Source organism: Glycine soja, chromosome 15, assembly GCF_004193775.1.
Source record: "Glycine soja cultivar W05 chromosome 15, ASM419377v2, whole genome shotgun sequence".
Taxonomy (NCBI): domain Eukaryota; kingdom Viridiplantae; phylum Streptophyta; class Magnoliopsida; order Fabales; family Fabaceae; genus Glycine; species Glycine soja.
The window spans coordinates 2,179,260-2,198,980 of record NC_041016.1 but is presented as its reverse complement, the minus strand read 5'-3'; the positions used below and the strand labels follow the sequence as shown (position 1 = coordinate 2,198,980).

At 35.2% G+C, this 19,721-nt stretch overlaps 3 protein-coding genes and 1 long non-coding RNA gene across 4 annotated transcripts; 1 reads left to right on the top strand and 3 right to left on the bottom strand.

Moving 5' to 3' along the window:
- Nucleotides 1-1,136: 1,136 nt before the first annotated feature.
- On the bottom strand, nucleotides 1,137-2,987 carry LOC114387265. The gene is made up of 2 exons (XR_003661281.1): nucleotides 2,543-2,987; nucleotides 1,137-1,878 (listed from the first exon to the last, which is right to left on the bottom strand). It is a non-coding gene; the product is annotated as an uncharacterized LOC114387265 (long non-coding RNA).
- A 996-nt stretch (nucleotides 2,988-3,983) lies between these two features.
- Nucleotides 3,984-5,731, bottom strand: LOC114387263 (solute carrier family 25 member 44-like). Its single transcript, XM_028347413.1, has one exon. The coding sequence runs from the start codon at nucleotides 5,239-5,241 to the stop codon at nucleotides 4,219-4,221; it is 1,023 nt and encodes a 340-aa protein (XP_028203214.1). The 5' UTR covers nucleotides 5,242-5,731; the 3' UTR covers nucleotides 3,984-4,218.
- Nucleotides 5,732-11,558: 5,827 nt separating this feature from the next.
- Nucleotides 11,559-12,790, bottom strand: LOC114387271 (glycosyltransferase family protein 64 C3-like). Its single transcript, XM_028347425.1, has one exon. It carries the CDS (start codon nucleotides 12,610-12,612, stop codon nucleotides 11,635-11,637), a length of 978 nt encoding a protein of 325 aa, XP_028203226.1. The 5' UTR covers nucleotides 12,613-12,790; the 3' UTR covers nucleotides 11,559-11,634.
- A 3,989-nt stretch (nucleotides 12,791-16,779) lies between these two features.
- Nucleotides 16,780-19,186, top strand: LOC114385711 (threonine synthase, chloroplastic-like). The gene has a single exon (XM_028345751.1). It carries the CDS (start codon nucleotides 16,932-16,934, stop codon nucleotides 18,489-18,491), a length of 1,560 nt encoding a protein of 519 aa, XP_028201552.1. The 5' UTR covers nucleotides 16,780-16,931; the 3' UTR covers nucleotides 18,492-19,186.
- Nucleotides 19,187-19,721: the final 535 nt, after the last annotated feature.

Sequence of the window (19,721 nt, the reverse complement as noted above, 5' to 3'; positions counted from 1 at the left end):
CATCAAGCCAGACTAATGAGATAATAGGAGCCTAGAGCACAGAATACTCGTGTCTAAACAAAACACTAACCGATGGAGGCTTGCCTGAACAAGACATGATATCTGCAAATGTAACGTGCAAGGTGTATATAGCATGTTATATATCACTGTTTTATGTTTTTTTTTTTTTTGGCGTTTAGATGGAAGCTAATAATCACTGCTAAACGATAGATAACTCATGTTCTTAAATTAATGGGACTCTACTCCCACTCTCACATACATAATTTTACTGGTATTCAATTATAAATTATCATTTGAATTAATTTACATAAATTATTTTAAAAATGTATAAATTTATAATACATAATAAGTTGTGATGGAAATTATATAAATTTTTTTATATTATATAATCATTTTTCTCATGTTATTTAGGAAAGATTTTTAGAAATAACATAATTAAGAACATTATTCTTAAATGAATTTTAAAATATTTTTAATAATTTTTTTGAAATTCAAATAATTAAAAATGTAAGTGTAAAAATAAGAGTTATAATTAAGTTAAATAACTTTTTATGTTTTCATGAAAATGTATTTTTTCATATCTCAAAATGAGAATAAAAAATAAATAAAATAAGGTATTGTATTTTCTCAAAAATAAATTTGGGAAGTTCGTGATAAATATGGAATATCACATTCTCATTGTCAAGAATAAATTTATAAATCTTGAAAATATACACGGTGCGGGCTATCCACGACAAACATTTTCAATTTAGTTTACCAAGTTAAAAGATGAATTATCCGATTTTCATCTAATGGTTTCGATTAACTGACTTTGCGCATGTAAAAAATCTCTAGTGAATCGTAATCTCTCTCCAATAATCGAATGGGTGATCAAAGGCTGCTACTATACCCAATTCACAGCGTTGTATGGTAGACAAGATTCAATGAGAAGGAAACAGGCTATATACATCATTGAAAATGGTAGACAAAACTTAATTAGAAAGCTACAAGCTTTATAAAATCTAACTAACAAAGGATCTTAATGTTTCATAGTTATCAAGTTAAGAATTTGCCATGATGATTTTGAAACCACATCAGCTCGTGAATACTAATATAGTCAAACTTCAAAATCTAAATGAAAGCAAATACACTCAAAAGAAATATAACCGTGTTAGAAGAATTTTTATTTTCAAAATATACACATAAGATGACTTACAAGGTGCTACTTGATCATAAACACCTTCCGTTCATTCCATTCTTAAAGTAATAAAAAATTCAAAAGCAACTGTAACAAAAAATAGGACAAAACTTAATTAGAAAGCTACAAGCTTTATAAAATCTAACTAACAAAGGATCTTAATGTTTCATAGTTAATAGGAAATGGATGGAGTTTGTGAATGTCCACCTCACCTACGAAGCAGAAAATCTTTCACGAATGACAACACTTGATTGAGTTCTCCAATAAAATTCGAAACCAAATTCTCTTGCTGCTACTAGAAAAGCCCTTTCGTCAGTTAGCTGATTCAACCAGTTACCATTCCTAAGGGAAAAACCAAATCCCTTTAGAGCAGGCTTTCGAACTAATAAAAGATATCAATATAAGGACAGTACATGATATAATCCATCTTTTTTTTCTATTGTGCTTCTTTTTGAAGGGGATTTGGTAGAATTCTGCATGACTTTGCTGTCATGTCCAGTGAAAATGACCACTCCATAGACATGATCAGTGTTCCTAAGCTTTGAATCTTGGAGGAGAATTTGACCAGGATCAAGAGGATAAACCTGATGTTCATACTCAAAAGCTCCATCATTATCCGCAGACTAGGTAGCCTCCAAAGATCACTTCACCTTCAAGTTGGTCTCCCGATTCTCAAAAAGAAGAAAGAAAAACTTGTCCTACTGTCAAAGTCAATTGCAAACCGATAAACCAAAATAAAGGAAAAATACAAAAAAGAGCTTTTCAGATTATGAACACAACGCATGCTAGGTATTTTTGAATTTGGATTCAATGAATTTGCAAAGAAGTAATAGTAGCACCGTAGCACGTGAATTTGCAAACATTCTCTGAGGTAACTGATAGAGATCAATATATAATGCAAACTTTATTATTAAAATTATATATTCAGTAAGAAGTTGGTGTCTTAGAGACACATATACATGACAATAACCTATATTGGAAACATCACAGGAAACTTCACATAACGCAGCTAACTACCCAACTAAAGTTATAATCTAAACAACTAAATGAAAGTTTACAAATTGAAGAGAACCATGTGAACAAGGATAAGTTTTTTTATCATTTCATTTGCCTTGAAGTAAAAGCAAATTGCATTCTACGTGATATATCTTGCAAATTCAAAACTCTGTTTCATAGCCATAGTATCTATTAATACGACATGTTTTAAGGTGCGATGAGATGTATTTAGGAACACGCCGTGAATATTTCTACCGTACCCTAACTAACTACAGCCGCGATCCAGTAGTTAAACAATAGGTATGACGTAAAATTAGTAAAATACAAAAAAAAAAAAAAAATCATTGATGGAGTTAAACTCGAGCAAACCTGGGTCATTGACAAGATTTTGAAGTTTGGAACAATGCTTGAGCACTTTCAACACTTCCAGTCAGTCTCTAGTACATTCCACATAGCTGAATTCAATGTGGGTTAAATTGTGAAATTCGAGAAAGTCTTCAATGATTTCCACTTCCTGGTTGTCCATATGTAAGGTGCATATCCCAACAAAAAAAATATCATAAATTCTCATTTTCTTTCGCAATAGAAAGAAATGACAAACAAATAAAGTATTTAGTTCCCATTTTATGCTCAGGAACTGAACATTACAAACAACTTCCAATGGAATTATATGTTTATCTTTTTCCACAAGAGTTCTGACTAATTAGGGCAATTTTTTTAACTTTGCTTCAACTACATAGCTTTTAAAACATAAACCAGTGGCTTCCATGTCCTCAAGATTAGGACACCCAGAAAAAAGCACTGCAAGAGACTCTACTCCCACTCTCACGTCCACCCACCCAACATGTTGGTAGCGCCAAAGCCCCACCATTGAATTAGATAACGTGTGTTTGAAGATAAAATATTTTATTTGTAGGAATTATATTTTTAGAAATACTATAATTGCGAGCATTGTTCTTAAATAAATTCTAAAATATGTTCAGTTAGATTTTAATATTTTTAAGCATCTTTTTAAAATTCAAATAATTTAAAAAGTAAGAGTAAAATTAAGAGTTATAATTAAGTTAAATAACATTTTTATGTTTTCATGAAAATATATCTTTTTCATATCTCAAAACGAGAGCAAAAAAAAAAAAGTAAGGTATTATATTTTCTCAAAATTAAATATCTAAAAATGGTTTTTCAAAGTTCATGACAAATATAGAATGTGTTAGATGAAGATATACATTTTCTGAAAACTAAATATCTTAAAAGTAGTTGGCTAATTTCCACTGAGATTCCCTACAGGGATTTAAGTACTCGCGTATCTAGTGAATCGAAACTGTTAGATGAAGATCAAAAGATTCAATTTTTGAATACATATTGTAAATTTAATTTAATTTACCAATTTAAAATATGCACTACCCAATCTTTGCGAAAGTATAAAATTAAAATCTCTAGTGAATCGGGATCCCTCTTCACTAACCAGCATTGGACTAATAATTGAAAAACGTGGAGTTGAAAAAATAAGATTCCGAATGGGTAATCAATGGCTGCTACTATACCCAATTCACAGCGTTGTTGGTGGAAATATCTCGGTAGGTTGTCTGGTATAAGGCAAGATTCAATGAGAAAGGTACAGGCTATATACATCATTGAAAATAGTAGACAGGACTTGATTAGAAAGCAAGCTACAAGCTTCATAGTTATCATTTCAGTAGTTGGTTACCCTTGTAGGATTTGAAACCACATCAGCTCGTGATAATAATATACCCAAACTTCCACATGTAAGTGAAAGCATATATACATAATATCAATGGTGACAGAAAGAAATATAACTGTGTTAGAATGAATTTTTATTTATTTTCAAAATATACACATAAGGTGACTTACAAGTTACAATAGCTTTACATTGATCAAGCAGTCATCCCATTCAGGAAAAGTGAAAGAAGCCAGAAAAAAAAAGGGACAATTGGAAAGAAAGTAAGGACATGATTTATACAAAAGAAAGGAGAAAACCCCTTCTCCTTTCTCTGTTTTTTGTTGTTATTAAATTCTATCCTTCATCAAGTCAAAACCTCTTGATTTTTCATGGAAAGTCGTTTAAGGAACTCATATGTAGTGATCATAGTTGTCGCAGACATTGACATTGAAGCCCATCTAGGTCCCAACCCTCTATAACAAGCCATCCAACCACCCTCCCTAACCAACTTCCTCACTGTCTGCATAACTGTAGGTCCACGACGCCCGTTCTCATCCCCATCCAACACCTGCAGCCTTGTCTTGATGGTATCCAATGGCATAGTAATCAAAGCAGACATGCCACCAGCCATTGCTGCACTCACTCCCTGAACAGCCATCACTGTCTTAGAATCTGGCCTCAATTCACCCTCACCACCACAACCTTTCTTGCACAAGCACCACCCAACCCCACCCCAAACCATTCTCTGTGCCACAGAATATGAAGCCCACCAAACAGCATTGGAAGGTGCATAGGTCAAAATTGATATCCCAAAACCCCTATACAACCCCTTAGCACCATCTTTCTTAAGAATTTTCCTAAAGGCATCAATCCCATTCATATATTGATTTGATGACTTAGAAGAATTAGAGACACCTTGAACCATCAACCTCTGACTCACAACATCAACTGGGGTCCACACAAGCTGAGCTGCCATGGCTGCACTTAACCCAGCAGCACCATTGGCAACAGTGGCAGCAGTAGGTTCAGCTACCCCAAACTTAAGGGTAGCAGTGCCTACGCTACTCTTGGTGATCTCAAGTGCAGCCATGTACAAAGCCCTAGCAGGGATTGTACCCATCAAAGAAGTACCAAACCCTCTATACAGTGCCCTTAAACCCTCAAGTCTAATCAATGAAAACGCGGTTTTGATGCAAGAAATTTGAGACGGAAAAACTTGTTGACGCGTTTTCAACACAACAACAGGGTAAAGGGTCGCGGAAACCCCAGAGAAAAGGGCTGCACCGAGGCAGAAAAACTTGGATTTATCGAGTTTGTGCCAATCGATTTCCGCAGGAACACGAACTTGTGCAGCCGATTCTTCTTCCTCGGCTGCACCCAAGTTCATTTTCGCCACTTTCTCGAACCCCACACTAATCAAAATCTGATTTTGTTTTCGCTTCCCCTCAAATTCCTGCCCCTCCCATTATCTACAACCCCAACTCTACAAATACGAAAAGCAAAAGGAAAAGGGAAAGGGAAAAGGTTAGTGTGCAATTTGCGAATAGATTCGCACGTGCAGGGAAATTGAAAGAGATGGAGGAATAAGGGAAAGTGGGTCTTGTCCTGTTGGATAGAGATTGAGTAGATCTACCGTTTCTGCATCCATCGATGGAAATAAGAGAGAGCTAAGAGCATCGCGACTCGCGAGAGAGTGTTATCTAAGCAGGGAGAACGAGAGAGGTGACAAAGTTGGTTGTTAGTTGTTGGTGTTATAGAAAGAGAGAACATAAAGCGGTGGAGGGGGTTTGAACTCTATTTAGATCTTTATTTATTTGTAAAATTTTCATACTAAATCTTGCTTTAATATTTTTAAGTTTGTGTAGATAGTGAAAATATGACGTTTACCAAATGTGAAATCAATACGAATAATGGAATAAAAAAATTGTCTCTTATTTCAATTTAGAGTGTAATTATTGTGTATTACTAGTAATGTAAAAACAATCGATACTAACTGAATAACTTTATCATCAAAATTAATTAATGTTTTAGATAATTTAGAATTAAATCATTAAATGATAATATAAAAACTTTATAATTTAAATATTTTAATTATTATTATTTTTTCATTTTATTCAGCAAAAGTGGAGCAACTTTGGTGAACTGACACGTGTCAGTTAGATTAAGTTAGTTACGTGGTAACTCTAATCCATCACTGCACTAGGAATCTACAGCCGTTCGTACTAGTAGTAGGTAAAAAAAATTCTTCAGAAACCAAATCATGTTCTTCCTCTTTAATAGTTTTAAGTACACTTTGTCAATCTTTCAGTGATATTAATTAGGAAAAAAGAATAAAACATCACTTTTATAACAAAACATCTATGAAATTGGTGGGAGTAGGAATATATCAAGGTGGGAGTAATGAATAATAATTCATCTAAAAAATATAAATAAGATTCTTGAAAGAATATAGAGAATTAGTCAACTAGATTGATCACAAGTGGACCAAAATAAAAAGATAGAATCAGGAGTGAAAATGTTGCATACAAATTTTTAAAGAAAGGTTTAAATGAAAGATAAAGCAATCTACATTATTTGTTAGATTTAATTAAGGAGTTGTTTCGTAAAAAAATGTAAGGAATGCATGAGGCGATAAACTTATGCAAGCTTTTAAAATCATATCAATCAATGTTGACAATTGAACACAAAATTAAACTCACAAACACACACTTATTCACACAATGGATGATAAAAAGAGAAAGTAAATAAATTTTACATAAACTTACACACAAGGAAGGAAAAGACTTAAATTTCACAATTTAAAATTGATTTCACTCAAACATTAAATGTCACATGATGGTGGTCTTTTATAGGCAAGCAAACGTAGTGTGATCCAATTAACTACTAGTAGATTCTACATGTTTCTTTCTAGGCGGGTGGAGAAAAATCTAGAAAGTGAAATTTCAAGCAACTTCTTCATTCTTCCAATAGTGGTGATATTAGTTTCAAACATTGATTTAAATATATTTTCTTAACCGACATTGCCTCACTTAAATCAAGCTTGTATGGCTTCGTAAAAATATTTGCTACTTGTTCCTCAGTCGAGCAATAATTAATCTCAACTTCTTTATCTGTGATCAGTTCTCGTGTCTTGTTAAACCGAATATTGATGTGCTTAGATCTGTTGTGGAAGATTGGATTTTTGTTCAATGCAATCGCCGACTTATTGTCACATCTTCCTTTCGACTACTCCATTTTGCTGAGGCGTGTATCTTGTTGTCAATTGATGTTGAATTTCATGTTGCTCAAAGAAAGTTTTGAATGCGAGATATTCATGTCCTGTCTGTTTGGAGTACTTTTATTTTGCACCCACTTTGCTTCTCGCCTTAACATCTTGAAAGCTTCACAAGCTTTTGATTTATGCGTCAAGAAATATACTAACCTTTTTCTACTAAAATCATAGGTGAAAGTGATAAAGTACATGCTACCTCTAGGTGTTGGAATCTCAACATAGCACAAATCTGAGTGGACTATCTCAAGCAACTTTCTTGCCCTTCAAGATTTTCTGGTTGGAAATGAATTTTTGTGTTTCTTTCCAATTTCAAATGTCTCACACACTACATTAGGAACATTCACAATAGGTAAACCAAAAACAAGTTTTTTCTTGATAGATAATTTAACCCCGAAAAGTGAAATTAGCCAAAGCACATATGTCATAACCTGTCGTCATTTGGAATAACTGAACTTAAGCAAGAAAGCTTTCCATGATGAATTTTTAAATGGAAAAAGCGGTTAGGAGTCACCTTTACCTTGGCGACGAATCTTCCATTTTTGTCCATCAACGTGCAGTATCCCTAATGAATCTTCATGTTAAAATCTCTAATAGTTGTCCTATACTTAATAAGTTGTGGTGAAAACTCAGAGCATAGAAAACATTAGAGATGAAATTTTGTGAACCATCCTCCAACCTGATCGGAATTTGGCCTTTTCTCACAATAGGAATATTTGCGTTGTTTCCAAATTTGATAGTAGATTTTATCGTTTCCTCTAAAGAAGAAAACAACTCTTTTTTCCCACACATATGATTACTACGATCAGTATCTAAATACTAGATATTTTCATCCTCCTTAAAATTATTACTGGCTAAAAATAAACTTTGTTGGGCATTAGAATTATCACCCAGATTTTGAATTTTTGCGACGTTCGCCTGTTGTTTGATTCTACAGTTCACAACTATAGGTTCTAAATTTTCGCAGTTGAAGCAATTAAAATTTGTCTAACCTTGGTAATTGTTACCTTGACCTCGTCCTAGGTTTGCAACAACAAAATTATCTGCACATCTTCCTTCGTTGAAGCTCCAAAATTATTGTCTCTTCCATGATTGAAATTTCCACATCCTCTACTTCTATAATTTCCTCGAACTCCATTCCTTGACTGGATTCAACTACATTCACTTAACTCTTTGATGCTTCTTCACTTACTTTTCCCATTTTCTCCAAAATTATACTCATGTGACTTTAGATACTACCCTACAACTCTGCTACAGTCATGGTATTTGTGTCGTGGGACTCTCGATCATCGTAGTCAGTACATGGTCGTATTTCATTGGCATGGTGCATAGAATTTTATCTACCACCTTGTTATCTAGGATGTAATCTCTTGTAAGACAACTTCAAGATATCCTATTCTTTTTTGTTGTTTTGGCATTTACGATTTTTTCAAAAATTGAAAAATCTACCCCTTGTTGAACTTGCGATATGCCAACTAATCTCTCCTCTCAGTGGTATCATCAGCTCCTTCAGCTAGTCTCATCTCAACAAAACTCCAAAGATTGTGAACTCTCAAATGTGTTCTCATCAAAGCCTTTAATAGTAAAATCTAATTTCTCATCTAGTTTTGTACCAAACCAAACAATGTTGTAATCGGTAGTCATCTTTTTTAACACACAATGAGAACACTCTTATTCCTCGTGCACTCACTATTTTCCTCTTTCACTACTAGAACTTTCTAGCTCTGATATCAATGGTTGACAATTGGACACAAAATTAAACTCATAAACACATACTTACTTACCTAGCAGAATTTAAAATGACAGCAAATAAATTTTACATAACTCACTCACACACAAGGAAGGAAGAGACTTGAATTTCACAAACTAAAATTATTTTCACTCATACTCTAAATGTTACATGATGGTGGCCTTTTATAGACAAGCAAATGGCGGTGCAATCCAATTAGCTACTAGTAGTTTCTATATGTTTATTTCTAGGCGAATGGAGAAAAATCTAAAAATTGAAACTTCTAACAACTTCTCTACTCTTCCAATGGCTGTGTTATTATTTTTAAAACTTGATTTAAATATGTATATCATGTTTATCAACTTCTCTACTCTTCCGGCAATCAATGTTTAAAGGATAACCACAAAATTCTTAACCCCTTCTTTATATGTTTATCATGTCCTGCAATAACCATGTCCTATACAATATATATACTTTTATGATAGCACTACTGATTTATTTAATTAAAAAAACTTGAACAGAAAATAGTTTGTGAAGAAAATTAGGTAAAGATAAAGTATAGAGAAAGTCTCAGTACCAGAAGAAAAAATAAATGTTGTATAATTCCTCACTGAAGATATAGAGAATCTGTGGTCCTTTCCTCAATAGTCTGGACAAGGGAAAAAAGGTTGTGGCCTGTAGGCGTTAAATGTGCATATGGTCCACGGGTCCAGCCCAAAGCTAGTGGTGGCCTTGTTCTATAAGACGCAAGATGGATTGTGGAGTAAAAGGTTGAGTCTATAATTTTTTATGAATAAAATATTGAGTCTTTATAATACAAATTGTACAACAAATAATTAATCAAATTGGCAAAATATCTAGGTTGGTTTAGCTAGAATAAAACAACTGTCATTTATTAACGAACAAAAAAAATCGTTAAAAATTGAGAGATATTTCCGTTAATATTTTTTTTCTATTGTAAATTAATTAATTTCTTAGTTCAGACGATGCGTCAGTGTGTATTTCATTGCTCCAAAAAATGCTCCAGCTCTCTATAATATTTCATTGCTGTTTTCTATAAATAGGTTCTGTTTTCGATGCACATGTCCTCCTCCTGCAAAGCTTTCTTTTGTTAATGACTGTGTTATTGGCCCGGGATCTTTCCTGACCCAAGAATAAGCATAGACCCACTCACATAGCTTCATGACCAAACTGATTAATAGAACTTGAACTATTATAAAGGTTTTCAAAACATCTCTATTCAGCTAAGTGGGACTTAGATTCAATTTTCTCGTAATTAATTAATTTCTAAACCATGTTGAGAGTCAAAGCAATAGACAGTTGCTTCTATTTTTCAATTTTTCACCCTGGTTTGGGTCCTAGAAACAATTCTAGTAGCCATCTAAACATGCACTCAAGCTACAAAATCAATTTAAGAACACTACCAATTATTATTATCCAGAGACAAAATGTCCTTCCTACTGATACAATCTCTGCCAATTCAGAATAGTTAAAATGTATTTACTTGTGACTTGCAAGGGCATGACTTAATTTTTATTTGTTTAATTGCAGAATCTTGAGCTGAAATAATAGGTGAATTGTCATGTATTAGGCTTTTTTTTTTTTTTTTGTATTTGCAAATACATATAAAATATGAAAAGTATAGGTTTAAGAGCATTTAAAATTTTAGCTTATTCTGTCAAAAAATAGCTTATTGATAACGAAATTATAAATAAATATATAAAAATAATTTTAATAGATTAAATAATTAATTTATTTTATTTAGATAATTAGTCAATTAAATAATCAGTTTCTTATAATTGAATGATAACAGAATTGATTATGATTTGAATATATATATATATATATATATATATATAATGTTAATTATAAGTTTTAAAAATATTTAAAACAATTTTAAAAAAGGATATTTTTTAGCATATTTATAATCAATTCAAATTTCTCATTATATTATTTTGCATTCTTATTGATAGTCTCCGTCATTTTTATTTTATTTTTGATTTATAAAAGGAGATAAGCCATTACATTTAAATTGCTCTTTGAAGAACTACACCAATAAAATCCTGCCAAAGCAAATTATAATGTTTTATTTGAATAATCAATTAAAAAATCTAAAAAACAATGGAATTTTTTTTATAGCAAAAAGATAGAAAGATAGTTTGCAATAAATAAATTGGACAGACACAAATTATGAATGATGTTGTGATTCACCAACAATTTGCTAAAATGTCTTATCTACTATTAAAATATACATTAACATTTTTTAAAATCAAAATATACATTAAAAGTTTTATCCTCGAAAGACTTTTAAAAATAAATAAAAATAATAATAATATGTATGTAGAAAATTATGATGTAAAATATATATAAATGATAAAATTATTTGATATATTTAATATTTAAAATTTTAATATATTCTTTAAAATATTCACAATTATTTTCAAAGATATACTTGAATTTTTTTTTAACAAATATTAACATTATAATAATATAAAATTTATTTATTTTTTACATTTATAAATTACCACCCTTGCATGTCACATGTTATTGCACTAGTTCTAAAAATATCATCATCCTTAGTATTCTTTTCATCTCAAAATAATAGTTGTTTTAAATTATTTTATTTAAATAAAAAACAATAATTTTATAAAATTAATCTTATATTATTTATAAATTTTGTTATTGGTGATTAATATTATAAGAAATATAAATAAAAAATAATTTTAAGATAAATTAATTTTCTCTTCCGTAAAAATTACAAATAATTACAGATTTGCTGAATATCACTGATCACAATACACCAACTTGCGACCTTTGAAACACAAGGCTTGTTCCCCAACAGAATCCACCACCTTCCCATAGCTATACCTCAAAGGCATTGTCCCCAAGAGCCTATGAAACTCCCTTATGCACCACCCTCTCCTCTTCCTATGCTCCCCTTTCCTGCTACTCAACCCCACCACACTCACTCCTTTTTCTTCATTTCTGGCATCACCGTAATCCCTTACTCTCTTCGCCCCGACCAAAACTGGCCCCACCTCCGCCTCCTCCGCCACAACAAAGTTCATCAGTATATCCTCGCAGTTCCGCACCTCGTCCACGACCCCCCGCACGCGCGCCATGCGGGGCCCACCCGGGCACGTGTAGAGGAACAGGTAGCGTGTCTTTAACAACATGAACTTCGTTAGCACGATGGAGAACCGGTCGGGGTGGACCGTGTAGGCCCACTCCCTCCGGTCCAGGTCGAAATCATGCGACCGCGCGAAGAGCCCAACTAACCGGTGCGGGTTTTGCGTCCAAACGCGAAACGCAAATTCCAAGGTTGTGGGGTCCACCTCCACGTCGTCGTCGCAGACCAAAACGGCGTCGGTGGAGATGTCGTTGGGGCGCGGGAGGAAGCGGTTGTTGAGGCTGGTGGAGGGTTGGAGGAGAAGTGAGATTGGTGCTGAGGAGGAAGAAGAGAGGGTGAGGTTGTGGGCCAATCGGTGAAGGACACGTGGCGATGTGGCGGGGTCGCCCCAGAGGACGAGCACGGAGGACACGATGGGGGAGAGGGAGTACGTAGCGGCCAGGGATTGGAGGAGCGGGATTCGGGACTCCGAGAAGCCGTTCATGAGGACCGTGAGTTTGTCGCGGCGGAGGATCTGCGGGTTCTGATTCGGTTCCGGCACGCATTCCGGTGGGTCTGGTGGTCTTGTTGCGGCTGAAACGACGCCGATTAGGGTTGCGGCGAGGAGGATGGCCGTCGCTGGTGAAGTCATCTATCGATTGAATGGCTTTTGAATTTCCGAATTCGGTGCTTTATTATCAAACGAAAGTGGGTTCGGTGTTGACGCACGATAGATCGAGTGGCAGTGTTGTTATTTTGTGGAAAACTGAGTTTAAAGATGTAAACTCCTTAGCTGCAAGTGTGTTATCGGTTATCGTGAAGATCACTATGTTGCTTGAAGTATTGGATAAGCACGATAGCATCATAAACTATGAAATAACATGCTTAACCTATTGGATTGGAGGTTGCTTTAATGAACTTGCATAAATTTTTAAAAATTAAAAATAAGAAACCTTAACAGAATTAGAAACTCCAGCGTTTATCCGTACTCGTGCCAGTTTTGCCTTTGCTTTGCTTACTGTCTCACATGTTACTCGCTGTGCAATACAATATTAAAAAAAAAGAGATGTAAACACTAAAAATTGTGTAAAAAGGATGCATTCAGATGTTCCATTCTTCTTGAAAGTGGACTTTAAGTGTGTTGTGTTCCATTTCAATCACAATTTGTCAGAAAACTTTGTCACTGCACTGTTTTCAGTTCTGATTGAAGACATTTAACTCCATTCCAGTCTATGAATTTCTGTTTAATTCCAGGGAATTGCAGTTGTAGGTAGAAGCATCCTTTGGGGAGATAAATACTAGTAACATTGTCTCAAGAATCATCTGAGGTTGTCATATATCTGCTCACTTTTTTTTTTTGTTAAAAAATAACTTGTCCCTTCTATTAGTTATATGATAACATAATTTCTTCCCAACATGTTGGCACGAAACTTGTCCCTTCTGTTAGTTATATGATAACATAATCCAACTTGCTTGTGTAACTGTAAGCATGTGGTACCATTCATTTTGTATGTTAGCAATCAAGATTTTCCAAGGGGCTGGAGTGAAGATTTATAGTTTTTCTGGCTCTATATGAACATGTTCTCTGGCTTGATGAGTGATCATCTCGGGTGTGTTTATCAATGTAGTAGTCTTCAATATGATTTCTCTCTTTTGTGGCTTTTTTTATTGATTCATAAGGCAGTGAAAACTTCCATTTACTATTACAATTGAGACAACTTGAAGCAACTTTTGCATTGAATTAAAATATTTATATATCCTTCCTACTTATACTGCTTTGCCAATACAATTCTTATGCACGAGTAAAGGAGTCAGTTAAAACAAAGCTTCAAATTAATTAAAGCTTAAATGCAATTCTCATCTTATTTTTTGAAATTTATAATTTTTTATTTTAAAATAAAGACATTTAATTTTTTTAAAATTCATAACTTTAATATCTTATTTTAAAATAGAAACATTTAATTATTCACTCTTATAAAAAGACATTTGGATCTTTTCGTCAAACTGAAAGTATTAACACTTGTTAATTATGACGAAGACTAAACACATAATTTTTTATCACGTCACAAAATTTAGGTCACGTTAGATTACATTTTTTAAATTTGATGGAATGATAAAAATTACAAATTTTTACAAAATTAAAAAACTAAATGTTTTTATTTTAAAATAAAAAAGATTAAAATTATAAATTTTTAACAAATATAAAAATAAAATGTTTTTATTTTCAAATAAAAAGATCATGAATTTTAATAAGCTAACTAAAATTACATTTAAGTCATTAATTAAGTAAGACAAGGCGTGGATTGGAGTTCATTGCAGCGTAAAAGTATTTGTTTTGCCCACCAAAACAAATCTGCTTCAAAAGAAAACTATACGTCAGAATCTATGAAACATCGATACTGACACGGACACCGAACATAACACGGACACGGACACGTGGACACTTATAATGTCCAAAATATAGATCGTAGTAGGAGTGTCGTGTCGGTATCAGACACTCACACAGACACGTGTCGGACATCGAACATGACAAAGGGCTGGAGTGTTCGTGCTTCATAAGTCTGAACCTATGAAACATCGACACTGACATGGACACCGGACATGACACGGACACGGACACATGGACACTTATAATGTCCAAAATATAGATCGTAGTAGGAGTGTCGTGTCGGTATCGGACACTCACACAGACACGTGTTGGACATTGAACATGACAAAGGGCTGGAGTGTTCGTGCTTCATAGGTCTGAACAAAAAATTCCGAACATCTGCAAGTTGTTCAAACTGTGGAAAGTTTCGAACAAAAAATGTACCCATCATTTTTTTTTTCTGAAAAATTGTAGGCATACTCCTGTAACTCTTAGATCAGATGATTGATATACTTGTATTTTGTGAGGGTAAACGTAGTTTATAGACGTGTATGACAGAAGCTGTGCCTTCCAAATTAGCTTACCCACAATAAGATTGATATGGCATCTGCATCTACTGTGTAAGAAGATAAATTTATTGATAAATGATTTTACGGTTTCTAAATAGATCTACCAGGCTCCAGAGTAATTTTAAAACAAATGGAAGGCCAACAGCAGCTCAAAAATTCCCAAGGTTGTGAAAACTAACTCCAAAATCATGGGAACACCACAACAATGATGCTACCAATAAAGGCTTCCCTGTGAGTCTCAACTGTTTTCAGGAGATTCATTTAGTTACAAATCAGCTTTCATTTATAGTCACACAATTGTTTGAGTAAGAACTCAGTTTCAAATGGAATTAAGAATGAATGTGGTCATGAGCAGCATAGGTCTACTCAAAGCTCTCATATTCTGCTCACAAAAAATTTCCAGGTTCCAGTTCATTTCTGCAAGATGTTCTCTTTCTGAATGTGGATGTAGATGAGGTTAAGGTAATGGAAAAATATAAACATACATCCCATTTTTGAGGTGTATGGGTGGAGAGAGAGAGAGAAAAAATGATAGATGATGTGATGGAAAGTGAAGTGAGAGATAGAAAAAAATGGAGGGGAAGTGGAATGGAAGAGAAAGTGAATATATGAATATAAGAACCCTAAGGTAATTTATGTGTATAACCTATGGTGGAGAGGGTCTTCTTTTTTGGTTTGGTGTTTCATATACCACCACATCTTCGAGATTCTCAAATTCATTTATTTCTATGTTTGTGCCTCTAACTAATTTGCAAAACATGCATTGCTATAAGGTCCATAGGTAAAGGGTTCAAAAAATATTTCCTAATTATTTATTTCAAGATTCAAAACCAAACTGAGGTCATGTGGGCTGTGTTTATATCAACAAGCATAGTATCACCAGAGCTAATTTCTAATCTATTTGAATGGTTTAAAAGGACAAATTCTATGCATGATCGCAGAGTATCACTTGGATTTATAATTCACTCAAGTCTTAACCACCTTTTGCTCTACATTTTTTGTTCTATCTATGAAGTTGCCCCCAAGTTGGAAACTTGCCTATCAAGTGGATAAAACTGTTTAATTTTGGAGAGAAACAGAAGGCTGGATAATCTCATAGCCAGAAGAAAAGTAAGAAAAATATTAAAGTTGCAACCTGAGAAGGGCTAGTTAATAAAAAAATAAAACAATTTCAGCAGCTACCAGTGCTTACTTAAAGAAACAATCCTTTACTGAATGCCTGGTTCTGCCCCATCTCTTATGGCAAGAAGCCCACATGACATCCTCTATCATTCTGAAATGCAGTCTCAAGCACCCATGCGGAGAGTAAAATACTGAAACGCATTTTTTTTTTATGCAGACAAACGTTTATTGGATTTTCTGCACAGCCTGTAACTCACGAAGGATGCAAAGCAAATATAGAATAAAAATATTTGTCCCATATGCAGGAAGCTATATTTTAGCACATGAAAGGAACCCTAGTGAGAGTTAAAAACAAAATGTGTTGGTACCATCTGCTATTATTGTTTAGATTTAAATATGTTTTTAACCTTAAGTTAGTTTTGTTTTTTCGACTTTGTAAGTTTTTTTTTTAAATTTGTTATGGAAGTTTGTGCCTTTTAAATTTTAATCTTTATGAGATATTTTGTTCATTTTTAAGTTAATATATGTGTGTTTTTTTTTTAAATTTTGATCCCTATAAACACACCAACTTATAGAAGATATAAAATGATAAAATATCTTATTAAGATTAAAATTGAAAAAACATCAACAACATACATACATGAACTAAACTTAGAAAAATTTATCAAAAACTATAAAATCCAAATAAAAGATTTGTAATTAATTACAAAGCGAGTATCCATAAAAAAACAATTAGGATTTGTTAATAAAAGCGTAGGCTTTCGGTTTTCCACATAGTAGATCTGGAGTGAGTCGCGGCGGCGGCTTGCAAGTAGTAGTATTAAAAAAGTTGATGGGATAATTGGCGTTGGTTGAGTTTGGTTCAAATTGAGAAAATCATTACTCCATTAACCATTCATTCACCAATCCTCCATGGCTTCCTCTTCTCTGTTTCAGTCTCTCCCTTTCTCTCTCCAAACCTCTAAACCCTACGCGCCTCCCAAACCCGCCGCCCACTTCGTTGTCCGCGCCCAATCCCCCCTCACTCAGAACAACAACTCCTCCTCCAAGCATCGCCGCCCCGCCGACGAGAACATCCGCGACGAGGCCCGCCGCATCAATGCGCCCCACGACCACCACCTCTTCTCGGCCAAGTACGTCCCCTTCAACGCCGACTCCTCCTCCTCCTCCTCCACGGAGTCCTACTCGCTCGACGAGATCGTCTACCGCTCCCAATCCGGCGGCCTCCTGGACGTCCAGCACGACATGGATGCCCTCAAGCGTTTCGACGGCGAGTACTGGCGCAACCTCTTCGACTCGCGCGTGGGCAAAACCACCTGGCCTTACGGCTCCGGCGTCTGGAGCAAAAAAGAATGGGTCCTCCCCGAGATCCACGACGACGATATCGTCTCCGCCTTCGAGGGTAACTCCAACCTCTTCTGGGCCGAGCGTTTCGGCAAACAGTTCCTCGGCATGAACGATTTGTGGGTCAAACACTGCGGAATCAGCCACACGGGCAGCTTCAAGGATCTCGGCATGACCGTCCTCGTCAGCCAGGTCAATCGCTTGAGAAAAATGAACCGCCCCGTCGTCGGTGTTGGTTGCGCCTCCACCGGTGACACATCGGCCGCTTTATCCGCCTATTGCGCTTCCGCTGCCATTCCTTCCATTGTGTTTTTGCCTGCTAATAAAATCTCTCTTGCCCAACTTGTTCAGCCTATTGCCAATGGAGCCTTTGTGTTGAGTATCGACACTGATTTTGATGGTTGCATGCAGTTGATCAGAGAGGTCACTGCTGAGTTGCCTATTTATTTGGCTAACTCTCTCAACAGTTTGAGGTTGGAAGGGCAGAAGACTGCTGCTATTGAGATTCTGCAGCAGTTTGATTGGCAGGTTCCTGATTGGGTCATTGTGCCTGGAGGCAACCTTGGCAACATTTATGCCTTTTACAAAGGGTTTAAGATGTGTCAAGAGCTTGGGCTTGTGGATAAGATTCCAAGGCTTGTTTGTGCTCAGGCTGCCAATGCTGATCCTTTGTATTTGTACTTTAAATCCGGGTGGAAGGAGTTTAAGCCTGTGAAGTCGAGCACTACATTTGCCTCTGCCATTCAAATTGGTGATCCTGTTTCCATTGACAGGGCGGTTCACGCGCTAAAGAGTTGCGATGGGATTGTGGAGGAGGCCACGGAGGAGGAGTTGATGGATGCTACAGCGCAGGCGGATTCTACTGGGATGTTTATTTGCCCCCACACCGGGGTTGCTTTAACTGCATTGTTTAAGCTCAGGAACAGCGGGGTTATTAAGGCCACTGATAGGACTGTGGTGGTTAGCACTGCTCATGGCTTGAAGTTCACTCAGTCCAAGATTGATTACCATTCTAAGGACATCAAGGACATGGCTTGCCGCTATGCTAACCCGCCCATGCAAGTGAAGGCAGACTTTGGCTCGGTTATGGATGTTTTGAAGACGTATTTGCAGAGTAAGGCTCATTAGGTTAGCATTGCAAGTTTTGCTCCTCCTGAGTTTGCTCATTATTTACTTACTTTTAGGCACTACTGCTGTATTGTCTTTTCTATGAGCTAGGTTTGAGTGTTGTAATAATTTGCTTGCTGCATTATGTATGCCGTCTAGTGTTCCATATTGGGGCATCCTTAGTATTTGTTGTAGATTTTCTTTGCTGAGCATTTGATATAATAGCTCAAGTAGGAAAATGAATTGGGTACTATGAGGAATGCATATCATTGGCTTGTTATTACTGGATTCCAGACCACCCCAAAAGAAAATAATTCCAAAAAATATAATTAGAACAAATTTCGTCCTTGTTATGCTGTTGGCATTAAGCTCAGTGTGGGTATTACCAAGCAACTCGAAATCAAGAGAAAAAAAAATTGACAGCAAAGGAGCTGCATTGTTGGACTGAGTCACATCACTTCATTGCTATGTCGTCATATTTCGTTGAATTACGGGAAGGCAGCATGCACAGCAATATGCAGCGATTAACTGAAGCCACACCGCACACATTGAAGTAGTAGTCAATTTAGACACTCCATCTTGTACTTTCTACAAAAATGAATTTTTCTTAGCCATTAAGTATAATATTTTATTCTATGGAACTTGCGTATAAACAGGCCATCAACTGTATCGGGTTATATACACGAATGGAGTTGAATGAAATATAGTGTGCTGAATATCTTCTTTTCCTCTGCTTTTGTTTGCGTTAGTTTAGTTATGTCCCACTCCCACCGATATCACAATTGAAAGAAGATTGGCCCTTGCAATTGTGATTTCAATAAAGGCCCTGGGACTACTGAATTGTTGATTTGGATTGAAGCCAGTGTTTGCAGCGAGGGAGAGGTGGAATTTTTGTGTGGAAAGTATTCATTCGTGGTATTAACAAATTGGAATTACATTTCTTAGTTCAATTTGCATGAGTTGTGAACACCAATACTATATAATTACTGGCAAACTATTGTATTGCTAGTAGCTTCCTTCAACTAATCTAGACGTTCAAATTCTGTTTATGACAAGCATACTTGAAATTCTGGGCAAGTAACCCATTTGGTAAATCAGTTAGTCTTGGAAGATACTTCATAGTTCATCCATTCCTCACCCTTTCTGTAGTTGAAGTTATTTGTACATGGAAGGTTTCACAAAAGATAATAAAAGTAGAGATTAATCTGGCCACCAAACAGTACAGTAGCAATTTTTTTTTCGCCCATCGTT